General features: G+C 48.8%; 1 protein-coding gene across 5 annotated transcripts in view; it reads left to right on the top strand.

Annotated features, from left to right (window-relative positions):
- The window catches only part of FHAD1 (forkhead associated phosphopeptide binding domain 1), a 164,560-nt gene that overhangs the window by 112,073 nt on the left and 37,250 nt on the right, over positions 1–15,237 (top strand). For 4 of the 5 annotated variants that reach the window (XM_055419260.2, XM_088845339.1, XM_088845341.1 and 1 more), the window contains 4 exons: positions 524–676; positions 4,154–4,261; positions 4,502–4,609; positions 11,916–12,023. In XM_055419260.2, the coding sequence (XP_055275235.2) occupies positions 524–676; positions 4,154–4,261; positions 4,502–4,609; positions 11,916–12,023 (477 nt within the window). Of the gene's footprint in view, positions 1–523; positions 677–4,153; positions 4,262–4,501; positions 4,610–8,209; positions 8,318–11,915; positions 12,024–15,237 lie in introns of all 5 variants that reach the window. The other variant, XM_055419258.2, reaches the window with a different exon arrangement.

The raw sequence follows: 15,237 nt of genomic DNA on the forward strand, positions 1-15,237 counted from the left end.
AGTCCATTCTCCTTATTTTACAGATAGGGACAATGACATTCAGAGGCTTAGTTGACTATCTCAATGTCACACAGCTAGTTGGCAGAAGAATCAAGACAAAAGTTCAGGCCTTCTGGCCCTAGCTCAATGCTTTTTCTCTTACACTCAGCAAATAATAATGAATAAGTCTAACTACCATTTACTGAGCACCTTCTATGTGCTAAGCACTGTGGTAAAAGCTTTCCAACATTATCTCGTTCAATCCTGATAACACTAAGAAGTATTTATTCATATTAACCTCATCTTTTAAATGAAAAAGCATCTAGAAATAACTATGGCTGAGAGTCTGTCTAGATCTAGAGTCTGAACTCTTACCTATGATGCTCTGCTGCTTCCCTACTAGTTACTAGGCTAAGCATAGTTTTTCTGCATTTTTCAAAAAGTTTTGGGAACTTTTGTCCCTCCCGCAAAGGTAGTAGAAATGACTCCTGCATTAGTCCCGAACAGGACTAATCAGCTACAATCTCCCTTCCTCTCCATTCAGATCAAGATCAGCAGTTCTCAGGAAACTCAGCAGTCTTTGATGCAAGAAAAGTTGCGGGAGCACCTGGCAGAGAAGGAGAAGCTGAGCGAGGAAAGGCTACAGCAGGAGGAGAAGCTGAAAGCCCAAGTCAAGTGGCTGATGGAAGAGAAGGCGGTAAGGAGGTCCCTGTCCTTCCCAGATGAGATGACCTTTCCCATAAAAAACTGAGGGCGCACATTTAGAGGAGCAACTTCCGCAGCAATCTTGATGGATGCCATGGAACTAAATTAACTTAAGAGGGCGAATGGAGACTTCTCCGGTAGTTCAGTGGCTCAGACCCCACGCTATCAATGCAGAGGGCTTGGGTTCGATCCCTGGTCAGGGAACCACATCCTGCAAGCCCCAGCTGAAGATCCTGCATGCCACAATGAAGATCGAAGATCCTACATGCTGCACCTAAGACCTGGTCCAGCCAAATAAATAGACACTTTTTTTTTAATAAATAAAAAGGGTGAATAATGTTGGAGGAATTAACATGAAGCTTGGGTCTTAAAACTCAGAGCAAGATCAACTTGAGTAGGTACGGTTATTGAAATTTCTAGAAACAGTACTTCATTGGTTTAATACCCTGCAGCTGATTTTACAGATCTGAGGCATTACTACAAGTCCTGGTTTACGACCGACAGAGTGTTTCTAAGTATGTACAAGACCAGCCAGTGTTATTTCAGTCTTTTGCTTTCTCTTTTTACAGATCAAGGGAATAAAATGGCCAAAATTGCTGCTTACTTTTCTAGAAAACAGCCAATTAGAGGAAGCTACCAGCAGTACCTCTCAATTCAGAGGTGCCCGTGAATCACCTGGAGATGTTGTGAAAAGGCAGATTCTGACTCAGCCCATCTGGGGTGGAACCTGGGACTCTGCATTTCTAACAAGCTCCCAGCCAGTGCTGATGGCACAGCTCTGCAGACACATGTTCAGCGACAGAGTCTCAGACAAAGGTTTTACCCAAGCTGGCAGATAAGAACCACCTGGAAGCTGGTTGAAAATACAGATTCTTGGGCCCTACCCCAGCCCCACTGAATCAGAATCTCAGGAGAAGGCCAGAAACTGCAGTTAATGGGCCTATTCTCCCCCTTGTCCTTGAGTTCACCGTGTTTTTTAAAAAATATATTTATTTATATACTTGGCTGAGTCACTTCTTAGTTGCAGGCTCTTCATTGCATCTTGCAGGATCTTTCTTTGCAGCAAATGGACCCTCTAGATGTGATGCACGGGCTCCAGTAGTTGTGGCTTGTAGGCTTAGTTGCTCCCCAGCATGCGGGATCTTAATTCCTGGACCAGGGTTCGAACCCATGTCCGCTGCATTGCAAGAAGGATTCTTAACCACTGGACCACCAAGGAAGTCCCACGTTGACCATTTTTTATATTCAGGGACCCACCATGAATTTAACTACCTCAGTCACCATCACCCTGGATCCCTGGTTCATGACTTTGGCTGCACTTCTATCATTTGAGAGATTAAAAAAATGCTAAGGCCTTGCACCCCTCCCTCTCCCTCCACCCCCAGCTTCCGTTCTAGCTGGGGTGGGGGTGCAGCTCAGGCCCTGGGATTGGTAAGCTCTCCCTGGTGGCTCCCACGTGCAGCCACCACAGAGAGCATCTCCCCCCCACCTCAAAACAGCATCACCAGATCCACTAAACCCCAACTCTCCCCCAGCACCTCCTTTCTTCCACCGTAAAGAACCAGAACTACCAGTTCCTCCACCTCCACCAGTAACAGCTTGGTGACTTCCTGCTGGGACCCTCCTCTGTCAGATGCCTCCACTTTCCAGACCTCTCCAAGAGGCAGAGACTTCTGCCGGTTTCATCTCATCCTCTAATTCATGCCTTACTACCTCTTTTCCTCTTTGCCTCTTTCTCTGCCTTTCGTGAAATAAAAGATTAAAAAGAAAGAACAACCTAACCAAAATCACCTGTGAGCCCCATACAGGTACTATAAACAACGGCCTTAAATCAAGACAGGTCCCTTCAGAAGGGCAGTTAGACACAGAAGAAAAAAAACAGTGCCATTCTATAGAGAGGGAAATAAAACCAGAAAGAACCTAAAAATCTTCAAAACCTTCACAGAACTCTCCACCTGTTTCCTCTCTCTTCTCTGTTTAATTTCTCCCTTCCCAAATGTCTTATTTTAGTTTTAATTTTGGTTTGACTGTTTTCCACTGTGAATGTACAGTATTATAGCCCCAGCCTGTTCACCACCACCTTGGGCACCAGCCTGGGCCCCCCAGATGCCCCTTTGTAACATTGATTCCAACAGACACAGGGTTTCAAGGGCTGACATCAACCCCCCTTTAATCACACCAAACTTCGGAGGGCACACCACCCCTGAGAGGGGAACACAAGGCCAGGGACCCACAGACAGTACAGCTGCTCATGTCCACTACTGTCCCACTGAGGGTCATTCTTCCCCAGACACTTACACAGAGTGGCTTGACCCCAGGGACTCATCCGAAAGTACCATCGCAGGCTTGAGTGCTAGGTGGCCCGATTTTAAATGAACATGGCACCGTCTCCCCCCCCAACCCTTTCTAAAAATATGTGTGTCAAAATTCATTAATTAAGCTCCTCCTCACAAATCCTGACTTGTCTTAGGACTCTGTTTCAATGGTAAGAAATTCTAGGTTCCCTTATAGAGCTTCTCTGGTGACTCAGACATTAAAGAATCTGCCTGCAATGCAGGAGACTGGGGTTCAACCCCTGGGTCAGAAAGATGCCTTGGAGAAGGGAATGGCTACCCACTCCAGTATTCTTGCCTGGAGAATCCCATGGACAGAGGAGCCTGGCAGGCTACAGTCCATGGGGTTGCAAAGAGTCAGACACGACTGAGTAGCTAACTTTTGAAGCTATCATTCTTTTTTTATTATTATTATGGTCTGTTAACAACATCCCCCTGACTTATGCACACACTAATGGTTTAGATCAGGGGTCAGCAAACTTTTCCCATAAAGAGCCACGTAGTATCTATTTTCAGTTGTGCAGGTCATGTCTTTGTCCTGATTTCTCAGCTCTGTGGTTGCAGTGCCAAGGCAACCCATGATGAGCATGGTGGAGTTCCAATAAAACTTTATTTGCAAAAAAAAAAAAAGCAGACAGTGGGCCACATTTGGCCCGCATGCCGTAGCTTGCCAACTGTTGGTTCTAGAATCAAAGGGACCAGGGTTCAATTTCCCATTGATGTGATTTATTGGTAAACATTCCTAATCTCTCTCAGCCTATTTCCTCCTCAACAAAGTGGAAATAACAGAAGAAATTATTGATTTTTACTAGTGAATGATTATCATGTTCATCATCTCATCTGCTCCTCCTATCAACCCAATGCAGGAAGCACTCTTACTGTCCCCATTGTACAGATGGGAAAACTGAGGTTTCTAAAGCTTCTCACTTGCCCAAGACTATACCCCTAGGAAGAATCAGCCGCGGGCTCTAATCTGACCCTGCCAAGTCCAGACCCCATGCTCTTAGACCCTAGATATATCGTCCACAGTTTTCCATGGGTTTGTCGTGAAAGAGTTAATCTGTGGAGTGCCTGGCCCGGAGTCCAGATTCCTACCATGGTAACTATGTCTATTAAACAACAGTCATGACTTTCAGGCTTTGGAGGAAAGCATTACTCAAGAGAAAAACAGAGCAAAAGAAGCATTAGAAGAAGAACGGAAGAGAGCCCAAGAGCTGGAGAACCGCTTAACCCGCCAGAAGAAGGTATGAGCTTGGGGAGGCAAAGCTGGCCTGAACCCAGGTTGAGGTCAGGCAGCCAGGACGGACTCACCTGGGACACTCATCTAGGCCTGCCCACCCAGCTGCCAGGCTCTCAGCTGCCCACAGTCTCCCCATGAGGATGCTGTCAGTAGTAAAGAGTTCACCTGCCCATGCAGTGCCTAGCAGAATCCAGATTCCTGCCATTGTAATTCTGTCTGTTAAACACCAGTCATTGGTTTTCAGGCTTCGGAGGAGACCATTTCTCAGGAGAAAAGCAAAGCAAAGGAAGCATTAGAAGAAGAACAGAGCAAAGTCCAAGAGCTGGAGAACCGCTTAACCCACCAGAAGGAGGTACGCAGCTCAGGGAGATAGGCAGCTCGAACCCAAACCCAGCTTGAGGGCCACGTGGAAGTAAAGCGTGGCAGAGTTTCCTAGAGGGATTTGTCTGTGGGGGAGCTCAGCTACTTTGGGAAGAAGCAGGGGGGACTCTAGGAGAGGACCCTAGAGTTGTAACCTTGTGCCTACAATTTACACAAAAATTGTAAATGTCATAAAATACAATCTTAGGGGACACATCAGGATTGGTAACATGTGCGTTTTCTGCATGGAGACTACATTCCAAATCCTAAAAATGGAGGAATTTCAGAATCCTGGGACGTCAGGGCTACGTGAATCCAACAACATCCTAAAATGCCCCACCCTTCATCTCCACCACCAAGAAATTTTCTACAGCCCAGGGAAGTCCATGCCTTGGCTGGCAGAAAATTCTCCCTTTAGATTGAGTTGATTCAGATTTTCTCTCTCAGAAAAGGTTTCAACCCTCCACCCACCCCTCTGGGCTCCTGCAAGACCCGTCTGCTTTCTCTTCCACTGAATAACCTTTTAGATGCATAAGAATAGAGGCACTGGCTCCTCTCTAGACACAAATGCCCTTCACAGGCCTGGAGCCTGGCCTTGGTCCCCTCCTCTGAGCTGCTCTAACCTGTGACAGATTAGCAGCTCACTGGCTGAAAAGGTCCCCTAGACATATTATGCTTGTCCTGGAGTTTTTTATCTTGAATTCATAAAATTTACTGACAAATCCAGATTCCCATCCTCTGTTGAAAAGTCAGGAAGACTGGCCCTCCTTTCCACTTGCAGCAGAAATGGACTTGAGCCGAACCAAGTAGCAGATGTTTGCCACAGTCCCCACCATTCCCTATTGCATTCAACACAACTCATTTCATTTCAGGTAACTGTTGAGCCCCTACAGGCATCGGACTTTGCAGCCCATCATCTGTTTTCTTCCTAAACTGTTTGTAGCCAAAACTGGACACAGTTCTCCAGCATGCAGTGGCCTAGAGCAGGACTGTCCTCACCATAGTCAAAGATGTTGTACTTCTGCTGATGTGTCCAGACTAGCTTTGGGCAAAGCCCTATTACATTGTTCACTTGAATATACTTACCTTTGGTCACTCTCAGATCCCTGGGTCTTTTTTACTAGATGTTCTCATTTGTCCTTCAGTCCTGGGGCAGTGTAAAGGGGTGAAGAGTGAGGCTTTGCATCCAGATGAGACATGGGTTCAGATTCCAGCTGGGCTACTTACTGACTCAGTACCTGCCTTCTTTAAAGGATGGCTGTGAGATGATGGTTAGAGATCATGTACAATGAAGTGTTTGACCCAGAATCATCACTCAATGAATGGTGGCTATTAATACCATCATTGTACTTCAGGTACTTACTGTACTAACCCTCCACCACATCCCTACCTCTCAGAGTGAAATCTTTGCCCGCCCCCCAGGAAGGGAGAAGTGAGGAACCTGTGAGCAGAGCTCATGCAGTTTGATACTATCCAGGGAGGGGAGGTGTTTACATGTTGGGTTTCACTTGGGTCTCTGGTGCAGATGTGCTCTGCAGGCCTGTGTAAACAGTGTCAGTACTGGTCCTGAGTTATTTCTCCAGGGATGATGAGGAAGAAGAGGGTCTCCCAAGGGTTCACTGGGGCAAAATGCCACTGAGAGGTCGTCTGCACAGGGGGAAGCCCCTTGAACTGAGCGGTCTTGAGGTCACGGGGCACTTCAGAAGGGAGATTTAAGGACAGGCTGATGATGGACAGCCCCAAAGCAAGAGGAGTTGTGGCTGGGTCACCACACCTTGGACAACATCAGCCCACTTCTCCCAGCAGGACCTCTCTGTGGCTTCTTGTTGGGAAATCTGAGATCAGAACCCCAGACACAGGCTTTGATTAACCTCAGACAGTCATGTGATTTTTCTTTCCATTAGACCTTCTTCCACACTGTCAGAGGCTTCCCAGGTGGTGCTAGTGATAAAGACCCTGCCTGCCAATGCAGGAGACACAAGAGACACAGATTCGATCCCTGGTCGGGAAGATTCCCTGGAGAAGGGCATGGCAACCCACCCCAGTATTCTTGCCTGGAGAATCCCATGGACAGAGAAGCCTGGCAGGCTGCAGCCTATGGGGCCACAAAGAGTCAGGCACGACTAAGCGTATTGCACACATGCAAGCACTGTAGACAAGTCTCTAAGAATGACAGATTCACTAGGTCACAAGGCTGGCTTGGAGGTAACTTCAAAGGTTAATTTCCATGACCTGCCCAGGAGTGTGGAAGCAAAGTGTCCAAGGGGGACAGAACTTGGGTGTGAGTTGTGCAAGGACAGCCTTCCCTGTGGTGCCCAGCTCAGCTGCATAGCAAAGTCCTGAGTGTCGATGTGAGATCAGACGCAGTGGGGCAGCAAAATGTCTTACCCCTAAACCCACCTCAAACTTCAAAATAAACGTGGAGCTCCCATGATGTTAGTGCTCTTCTGCTTCGTTGCGGGCTGGTATTGGAACTGCTGAGTGTTAGGGTTTTTTAAACTGCTTTTCACTGAAAAAAATATACAAAAGTATATACTATTTCATCCATATTATGGATTGAATATTTTTGCAGGCTAATCTAGGACCCTAACCACTGGCTATAATGGAAACCACATTCCAACTTCCAGACATCTGACAGCCAATGGTGTTTAAAACACAACCCATTCCAGGGACTCCCCTAGTAGTCCAGTGATTAAGATTTTGTCTTCCAATGCCAGGGGCATGGGTTTGACCCCTGGTTGGGCAGCTAAGATCCTACATGCCTTGCAGCCAAAAAACCAAAACATAAAACAGAAGCAATATTGCAACAAATTCAATAAAGACTTTAATTTTGGTGCATATAAAAAAGTAATAATAATAGTAACCTATTTGAGAGTTGAGGTACCTTTCTTGCAGTGACTAGAAACAGGGGCTTGGCAGGCAGCTTTTATCCTTCTGTAATTTGCATAAACCATTTAACTGAACGGCTCATCAGCAAGTTGCTTCCTGGATAAAAAATCCCTGATTATGGGCACTAAATATTAACTACAGCCCTCCCATCCTCTCAAAGCTTCCCTTGTGAGGTTGGTCCCCTCCCCTTTCAGAAATTGGTATGTGTGGCTCATTAATTCAGTACACTGCCCTCCTCTAGAAACCTGATTCTGTTTCAGAGATTTATTTCAATAATGGGAAATTCCATTATTAATGAGATTCTTCTTCTTATCAGAGAGGCTGCCTGGCAGGATGATAAGAACTCAGACTCGTAATAAGACAGGCTTGGTCGCCTTTCCTCACTGGCTCCCTGCCGGGGCCTCTGCACACAAACAATATACAGGGCTCAGTCCTGGCCTCTCCACTAACAAACTGCAGGACCCCTGGGTCCTCAGTAACTTTCCACTCTTTAGTTTCCTCACCTATAACATGGGGACACAACTTCTCTGTGGATGAGCATGCTATGAGAATAAACTGGGTGAGAAGCACTGGCCTTGAGCCCTGGCACATAAGACCAGCCCCTGACATTTGAGCTACTGTCATTATTATTGGTATCATGCTTACTAGCAATTTCCCCCGCTAAATGTGCAGGCAACCAAAAAGACCGGTCATTGATTTTCAGGTTTTGGAGAGCAGCATGGCCCATGAGAAAAGAAAAGCAAAAGAAGCCTTAGAGACAGAAAAGAGGAAAGTGCAAGATCTGGAGAACCACTTAACACAGCAGAAGGAGGTATGGGGAGCAGAGAGAGAAGACATGGGTGGTGGCAGCCGAAAACCCTTAGAAGCAGCTTCAGGACCAGATGCGAGACTGTTTTGGTACCCGGATATAGAGCAGGTGGTGAAGCAGGCTGATGGGGAGCAGTGCCTCTGATCAGAGTGACCGAAGTCATATCACAGGACTCACCAGCTTGTATGACCGTAGGGCAGACCACCTCACCTCCTGGACCAGTTTCATCATCCATAACATGGGGAGGCTAACTACCCCTGCATCATGAGATTAAACCAGTTAGTGTTTATCGGGGCTTCCCAAGTGGCGATAAAGACTTGGGTTCAACCCCTGGGTCAGGAACATCCCCTGGAGAAGGGTATGGCAATCCACTCCAGTATTCTTGCCTGGAGAATCCCTTGGACAGAGGAGGCTGGTGAGCTACAGTCCATGGGGTCGCAAAGAGTCAGACACGACTGAAATGACTTAGTGCACACAGCACAGTGTATATTAAGTACTTAGACCTGCCCTCACCCGCAGAGGACCATCTCCATAAGCCCTTCTGGTCAACTGCCCGGGGAGGAGAGATGCCCTCCAGGGGAAACCCCTGGTTGGAATCTGGGTCAGTCCTTCAGCCAGCATCCTCTTCCTCCTCATCACTGAAAGGTACCTAAGAGGCAACCCAGCGTGGGCACACCAGAACAACACCCTCCTGGCTCCAGCCTCCTAGTTTCAGAGACTCCTAAGTAGACCCTCCCTGGGCTGATGGTCAGATGTAGAGACAAACGTTGCAGAGGAAGATGGAGTAGACAGGTACATAACCAGCTCATGCAGCAGTCACATCAAATAAGCACCAGGGGTCAGTGCCTTCTGGAACAAATGAGAAGTACACCCTGGAGGAGAGTGACCTGGGAGGGGGGAGGGGAGTCCAAGCACCAAGCCGGGGCAGAGCTGGTGACATCTACTTCTATAAGCCCAGGAACTGGGCTCACCAGCCTCACCTGCCTGGAGCCACCATGAGGGCAGACCCCCAAGGCTGAGAGGAGGGATGAATGCCCAAGCCGTGCCCTGAAAGTCAAACAGGGGCTCCCTGAAGCCAGGAGGCCAGGTGGCAGTGCCCTTAGGGACCTGTGGTGGCATCTCTAGGAGCTGGGCTCCAGGGAGCTTAAAGAGACACGTGCCAGCCCCCTGGAACGTCCAGAAACAGCGGGCAACTGAGTGAATTGTTTGATGCAGTTGTATTCATCCATCTGCAAATATTTATGGAGGACCTGCCATGTGCCAGGCCCTACTGGGTGTCAGGGATACTGCAGAGCACTAGATGGGCCACGGCCATGCCCTTGTGGGCCCGCTGCTCTAGGACGGAGGGCAGACAGCCATGTAGACAAACGCCCAGGTGACCCCAGAGCCACAGGCTGTACAAAACCAGCATGAGTTAGAGAGTGGCTACAGGCAGGGAGGGCCTCTCATATTTGGTGACATTGAGTGAGACCTGGAGGGCAGAGGAACACTGCAGGGACATCCGCGGAAAGAGAATGCCCTAGGTCAGGGGTCCCAAGTGCAAAGGAGGGCACCTGAGTTAGCCAGAGGGTTGGGGGCAGGGTGGGAAGAATGAAATCACACTGAAACAAGATGGAAACCAAAGGGGAGGGATCAGGGCAAGAAAGCCAGAGGGAGCCTCAGAGTGGGGGGCAAAGCGACACGTGTCAGGAGAGCTGTGTGGGCCAAACGAGTTGATTCCAGTTCCAGCTGCAGCTCTGCCCTGACACGTTGTGTGACCCTGGGCAAGCCCCTCTCTGTGCCCTCATCTGTAATGTGGGAGTAGTGACAGAGATTTGTTGCGAGGAGTCAGTGAAACACCTGCCCAGGTGAGCTCAGGGTCCAGATCGAGTGGGCAGGGTGGTGTGCATGGCGGGGTATGGGGGCAGGACAGTCAAGCAAAGACCTTGGCAGGGAAGTGAGGTCGGAGTCCACACGGGGTGAGGGAGCACCGACACAGAGCAAGCTTTGTGAAGGGGTAGAACCCAGACTGTGGTCAGTGGCATCCCCCAGGCATCCCTTATACAGGTGGGCTAAGGGCGGAGTTTTATAGAGTGCGCCCCTGCTGAGCAGGGTGGCAGACTCTGTGCCAGCCTACGTATGAACACACAGGCGCATCTCCTGACTTCAGGTCAGGTGGGGCTTCCATCAGGAGGACAGCTCAGGCAAGGTCCAGACACCAGGTGGCAGAATGGCTAGGGTGGGGCACTGGCATCTGAACTGGTACCCAGTGGTGTGACCTTGGCCCATTACTCATCCTCGTACTGCCTCGTTTATAGCCTCCGTGTCCTCACCTGCAAAATGGAAGAGGCAGATGCCACCTGCGGGTCTGCGTTCAGTACACGGTGCAGGCACTCATGGGCAGCGTTTACAGAGCAGGCAGCAGCATCATTATCATTTTCATTTGTAATTTTCCAAGCAGCACAACATAAGAGAAGGGAGCTAGCCCTCCCACGGAGCATTCAGTGGCCTCTTACGTCAGGCAGGACGCAGCCTGGCAGGGTGGGGACTGGACGGTCTCAGGCAGACTTGGCAGTGGGAAAATGCCAAGCCCATGCAGGGAGGAGAGTCAGAGCCCAGGTGCAGCGGCGAGGCCTGTGTGCAGCGCAGGGCAGTGGGGATGGAGGTCAAGGGCGTGATGCTAGAACCACAGAGTTTTTGGGAAGATCATCTGTTCTCCAGGACCACCCATCCCCAAAGCATAACAGTTTTCAATAGTTTTCCCTTTTTACCCAATAATGCATATTCACTAAAGAAAATTTAGAAGATCCAGACCAGTGAAAAGAAGAAAATATAAATGACCATAATCTCAATTCCCCCAAAATAGCCGTTATTTACATTCTGGTACATATCTTTCCAGTCTTTTGTTTACGCATAGATAAATTATTTATTTCATTAAAATGTTCTTGTGAACATTATCTTTATGTGGGAGGCATCACTCCAAGAGTCTCAACAGCTGCAAATAGTTTCTTAACCCCACTCTGGCTGTGTCCCTCCTGGGGCTTGTGTAGGTGAGGCTGGGTTCCAATCCCCTCCCCATCTCAGGATCTATAGGGTAAATGTTCTCTGCAGCAAACTGTCCTGGACTTCGGTTTTTAGACCCAAGCCTTTGTAGGTTGGAGAGAGACCACCAGTGTCCTTTGTAGCCACAGGCGTCAGGCCTACTGGGGCAGGAAGCATCCCCCCGCCCCCACCCCTGCCCTTGGCCTCACTTGCCCCACCTCCCAAGAAGCCAGGTACCAACAAGGGACCACGTTGGTGCCACCATCTGTCCGTTTAGTAGCCTTAGTCAGTGGCTCGGCGTCAAACACCTTAACCTGAGCACTCACCAGCCTGTCACTTCCTGCACACCAGCCCAGAAACCCAGAATGACAAATAACTCTCTCTGTTGAGGACATAGCTAACCACGACTTGACTTCCGGTTCTCATGTCTCTCCCCAACCGGCATGCTGTTCCTTGAGCTCCAGCTCCCCAGCCCTGACTCACTGGTGTCAACTGTTACTAATGCTCGCTTTCCCCCTGGGTGTCACTTCCCTTCCTTTCTCGTGCACGCACCCTCAAAACGCTTGTTGTTGACTTCCAGATTTCCGAGAGCAGCATCGCCTATGAGAAAAATAAAGCAAAGGAGGCCATAGAGAAGGAAAAGAAAAAGGTCCAAGACCTGGAGAACTGCATAACCAAGCAGAAGGAGGTATGCCTCTCCAAGAGGAAAGAGGAGCAGGCGTGACTGAGTGCCAGGCTCCGGGGCAGGCGGTCTGGTTCAGATCCCACCCCTGCCTCCGTCTGGCTGTGGGACATCAGACAACGTTAGCCCCTCTGTGCCTTGCTCTCCCCACTTATGAAATACAGATGATCCAACAGATCACCCTCGTGGAGTGGGGAGACTCGATGTCTAACACACACAGAGACAAGCACCTGACAGTCAGTGCTGTGTGTTGGCTGCTTTTATTATTGTTGTCATTACTACTGGCTCACAGCCACAAAGTGGAGGGGCAGAGTCAACCCAGGACCGTCTGACGCCAGGACCCCTCATCCTCACCGCTCCTCTCTCTGTCCTTAAGCTTGCTGTGGGTTCAGCTGCCTGGGGTCAGTGTCCGACCGTCTTGGTGCTGTTTCTCCACCAGAACCTGTCACCTTCACTATCAGCACCTTCATCATCAAACCACGTTTATGATTCTCAGTGGGAGTAGGAGACACAGCAGAAGCTGAAGTTTGCTATCCAGGACCTTGGCTCAGGCATCTCCAAGCTAGAGGACTGAATTCCACCCTCCTGGGTCCCAGCAGTACAAAGGGCACACACACAGATACAGGTCAATATCTCAAAAGTCATGGCAGGTGATAAACAGACAGCCTGACAATAGTGAGTAGATTCAGATACAGGCAAATACAATTTCAAAGGATTGTCAAGACCAGGTGGGACCAAACAAGTCTTTAAGTCTATTCACATCAATCTTGGATCATTTTCTTTGAAGGATGTTTCCCTAACATTAATATGCATAGAATCACTGTGGGGGGGTGGGGGTAATTTTAAATGCCCAATCCCTGGACTTTAGCCCCAGAGATTCTGATTCACTCTCTATAGAGTGGACTCAGGAATCTGTACTTTTAACAGCAGTCCAAGGGGTGCTGGTGCTCTTGAACGATGCTGCTCAAGGTGCCAGTAAACCATGTCTGGATTACCTATCCCCATGGGCTTCCCAGGAGAAGGCAATGGCACCCCACTCCAGTCCTCTTGCCTGGAGAATCCCATGGACGGAGGAGCCTGGTAGGCTGCAGTCCATGGGGTTGCTAAGAGTTGGACATGACTGAGTGACTTCACTTTCATTTTTCACTTTCATGCATTGGGGAAGGAAATGGCAGCCCACTCCAGTGTTCTTGCCTGGAGAATCCCAGGGACAGGGGAGCCTGGTGGGCTGCCATCTATGGGGTCGCACCAGTCAGACACAACTGAAGCGACTTAGCAGCAGCAGCAGCATGGGCTTCCCAGGTGGCATAGTGGTAAAGAATCTGCCTGCAATGCAAGAGACACAGGTTCAATCCCTGGGTTGGGAAGATCCCCTGGAAGAGGGAGGGCTCAGCAACCCATTCCAGTATTCTTGCCTGGAAAATCCCCTGGACAGAGGAGACCGGCGAGGCTACAGTCCATGGGGTCGCAAAGAGTCAGACACAACTGAGCACGCCCATGCACGCGTGCACACCCTAGCACCACTTGAAGAGGGGCCTTGACCAACTGGAGCATGTCCAGAAGATGAACTGGGTGAAATGATGTGAGAGTTGTCAGCTCTGGGCTGATGCTCATGTGCAGGACTCCTTGTGGGCAGGTGGACGCTGCCCAAGAGGGAGCCCAAGAGGGGCCATCTCTCCACGCAGCCTTGTTTCCCCAGTGATTCACATGGCTCCTCCATAAAACACTTCAGTTAGGGGCAGGAGAAAAGAAGGAATTAGAATTTTAAAGTAGATTATTTGGGACAGAAAATGGATTAGAGATGAGATTAATGCAAACAAAAAAAAAGTGTGTATCACAAAATCAATGAATGGGTCACAGATTTTATTAGCACAGTGAGAGCGAACACCCAGCGGCTGTGTAGTTCACTAGACAAAATGGACCAAGTGCTCCTGGAAATTGGACCATTCTGGGTCCTCAACCCAGAGAACATCTGTCCTCAGGATCATGACAGAGGAGACTCTGTAACGCAACCAACAGTGTCGACAACAACAGTCTTAGAAAAAACAACAGTGACACCAGAGGGCAAGATCTTGTGACAACCCTGCAGGCAGGCTGATGGCATCACATCAGGTGCTAAGAAATGGGACTCCACCCCAGGGACTCCCCATTCACTAGGATCGACCAAGGAAGTTCAAGGTCAAAGACCCAGTCAGACACAGAGAGGCTTATTTGCATTCCGTTTTACTTGCACACACAGGAGAGCATTTGAAAAACTGATTTCATCTCTACAGGTGAAAACAGGATTTATATGAGAGAAAGAGGAGAGAGGGGAGAAAAATAAATTCAGACCTGCTGGAACCCTGAACTTGAGTAAGCTGCTGAGTAGCTGGCAAGGAGCAAAGATGCCAGGCAGCATGTTCTGCCCTGAGGCAACTTCATGGCCCATCAAATAAACCATCTCAGTTCTTTGTGGATTCCGCAGGACAGCTGGAGTGCTTCTGCTTTGTGCTGTGCCTGCCACTGACCCCCAGGGAGCACCTCCTCTGGACCTGGCCAGAGGACCAGGTCTGCACACTGTCTGCACTGGGACTTCTCAACAGTAACGACCACATCACGACCCCAAATAAGAAAGACAGAGCTCAGTGGTGGTACAGAGAGCATGAAGCTTCTCCCAGGCGAGGCTCACAGGCATCACATGATGAGAACCATGCTCTGTTTTGTTGCAAAAAAAAAAAAAAAATCAATTTCATTTCCCAGTTATAAAAGGAGCACCTGGGATCTCCCTGGCGGTCCAGTGGTTAAGACTCCACGCTTCCAATGCAGGGTGCATGGGTTCAATCCCTGGTGGAGGAACTAAGATCCCATATATCATGTGGCACAGCCAGAAAAATTAATAATAAATTTTAAAAATAAAAGGAGTAACTGCTCTAGAAATTTTGAGAAGTATGGAAAAATCATTCATGAGTCCACCGAGCAGAGTCACCAGTAATGAAATTATTTTATTTTTTCTTTTGGCCACACTATGCAGTGTGTGGGATGATAGTTCCCTAACCAGGAATTGAACCCTCACTTCTGTATTGAAAGCACAGATTCTTAACCACTGGACCAAAGAAGTCCACTAGTGACATTTTGATGTGATTCCTTCCACACCAGCTTTATAATGATCACTAAGCTGGAAGAAGCACAAGCTGGATTCAAGATTGCTGGGAGAAATATCAATAACTTCAGATATGCAGAT

This window comes from Moschus berezovskii, chromosome 17, assembly GCF_049115385.1.
Source record: "Moschus berezovskii isolate FMDL1 chromosome 17, NW_MosBer_1.0, whole genome shotgun sequence".
In the NCBI taxonomy this organism is placed as follows: Eukaryota; Metazoa; Chordata; class Mammalia; order Artiodactyla; family Moschidae; genus Moschus; species Moschus berezovskii.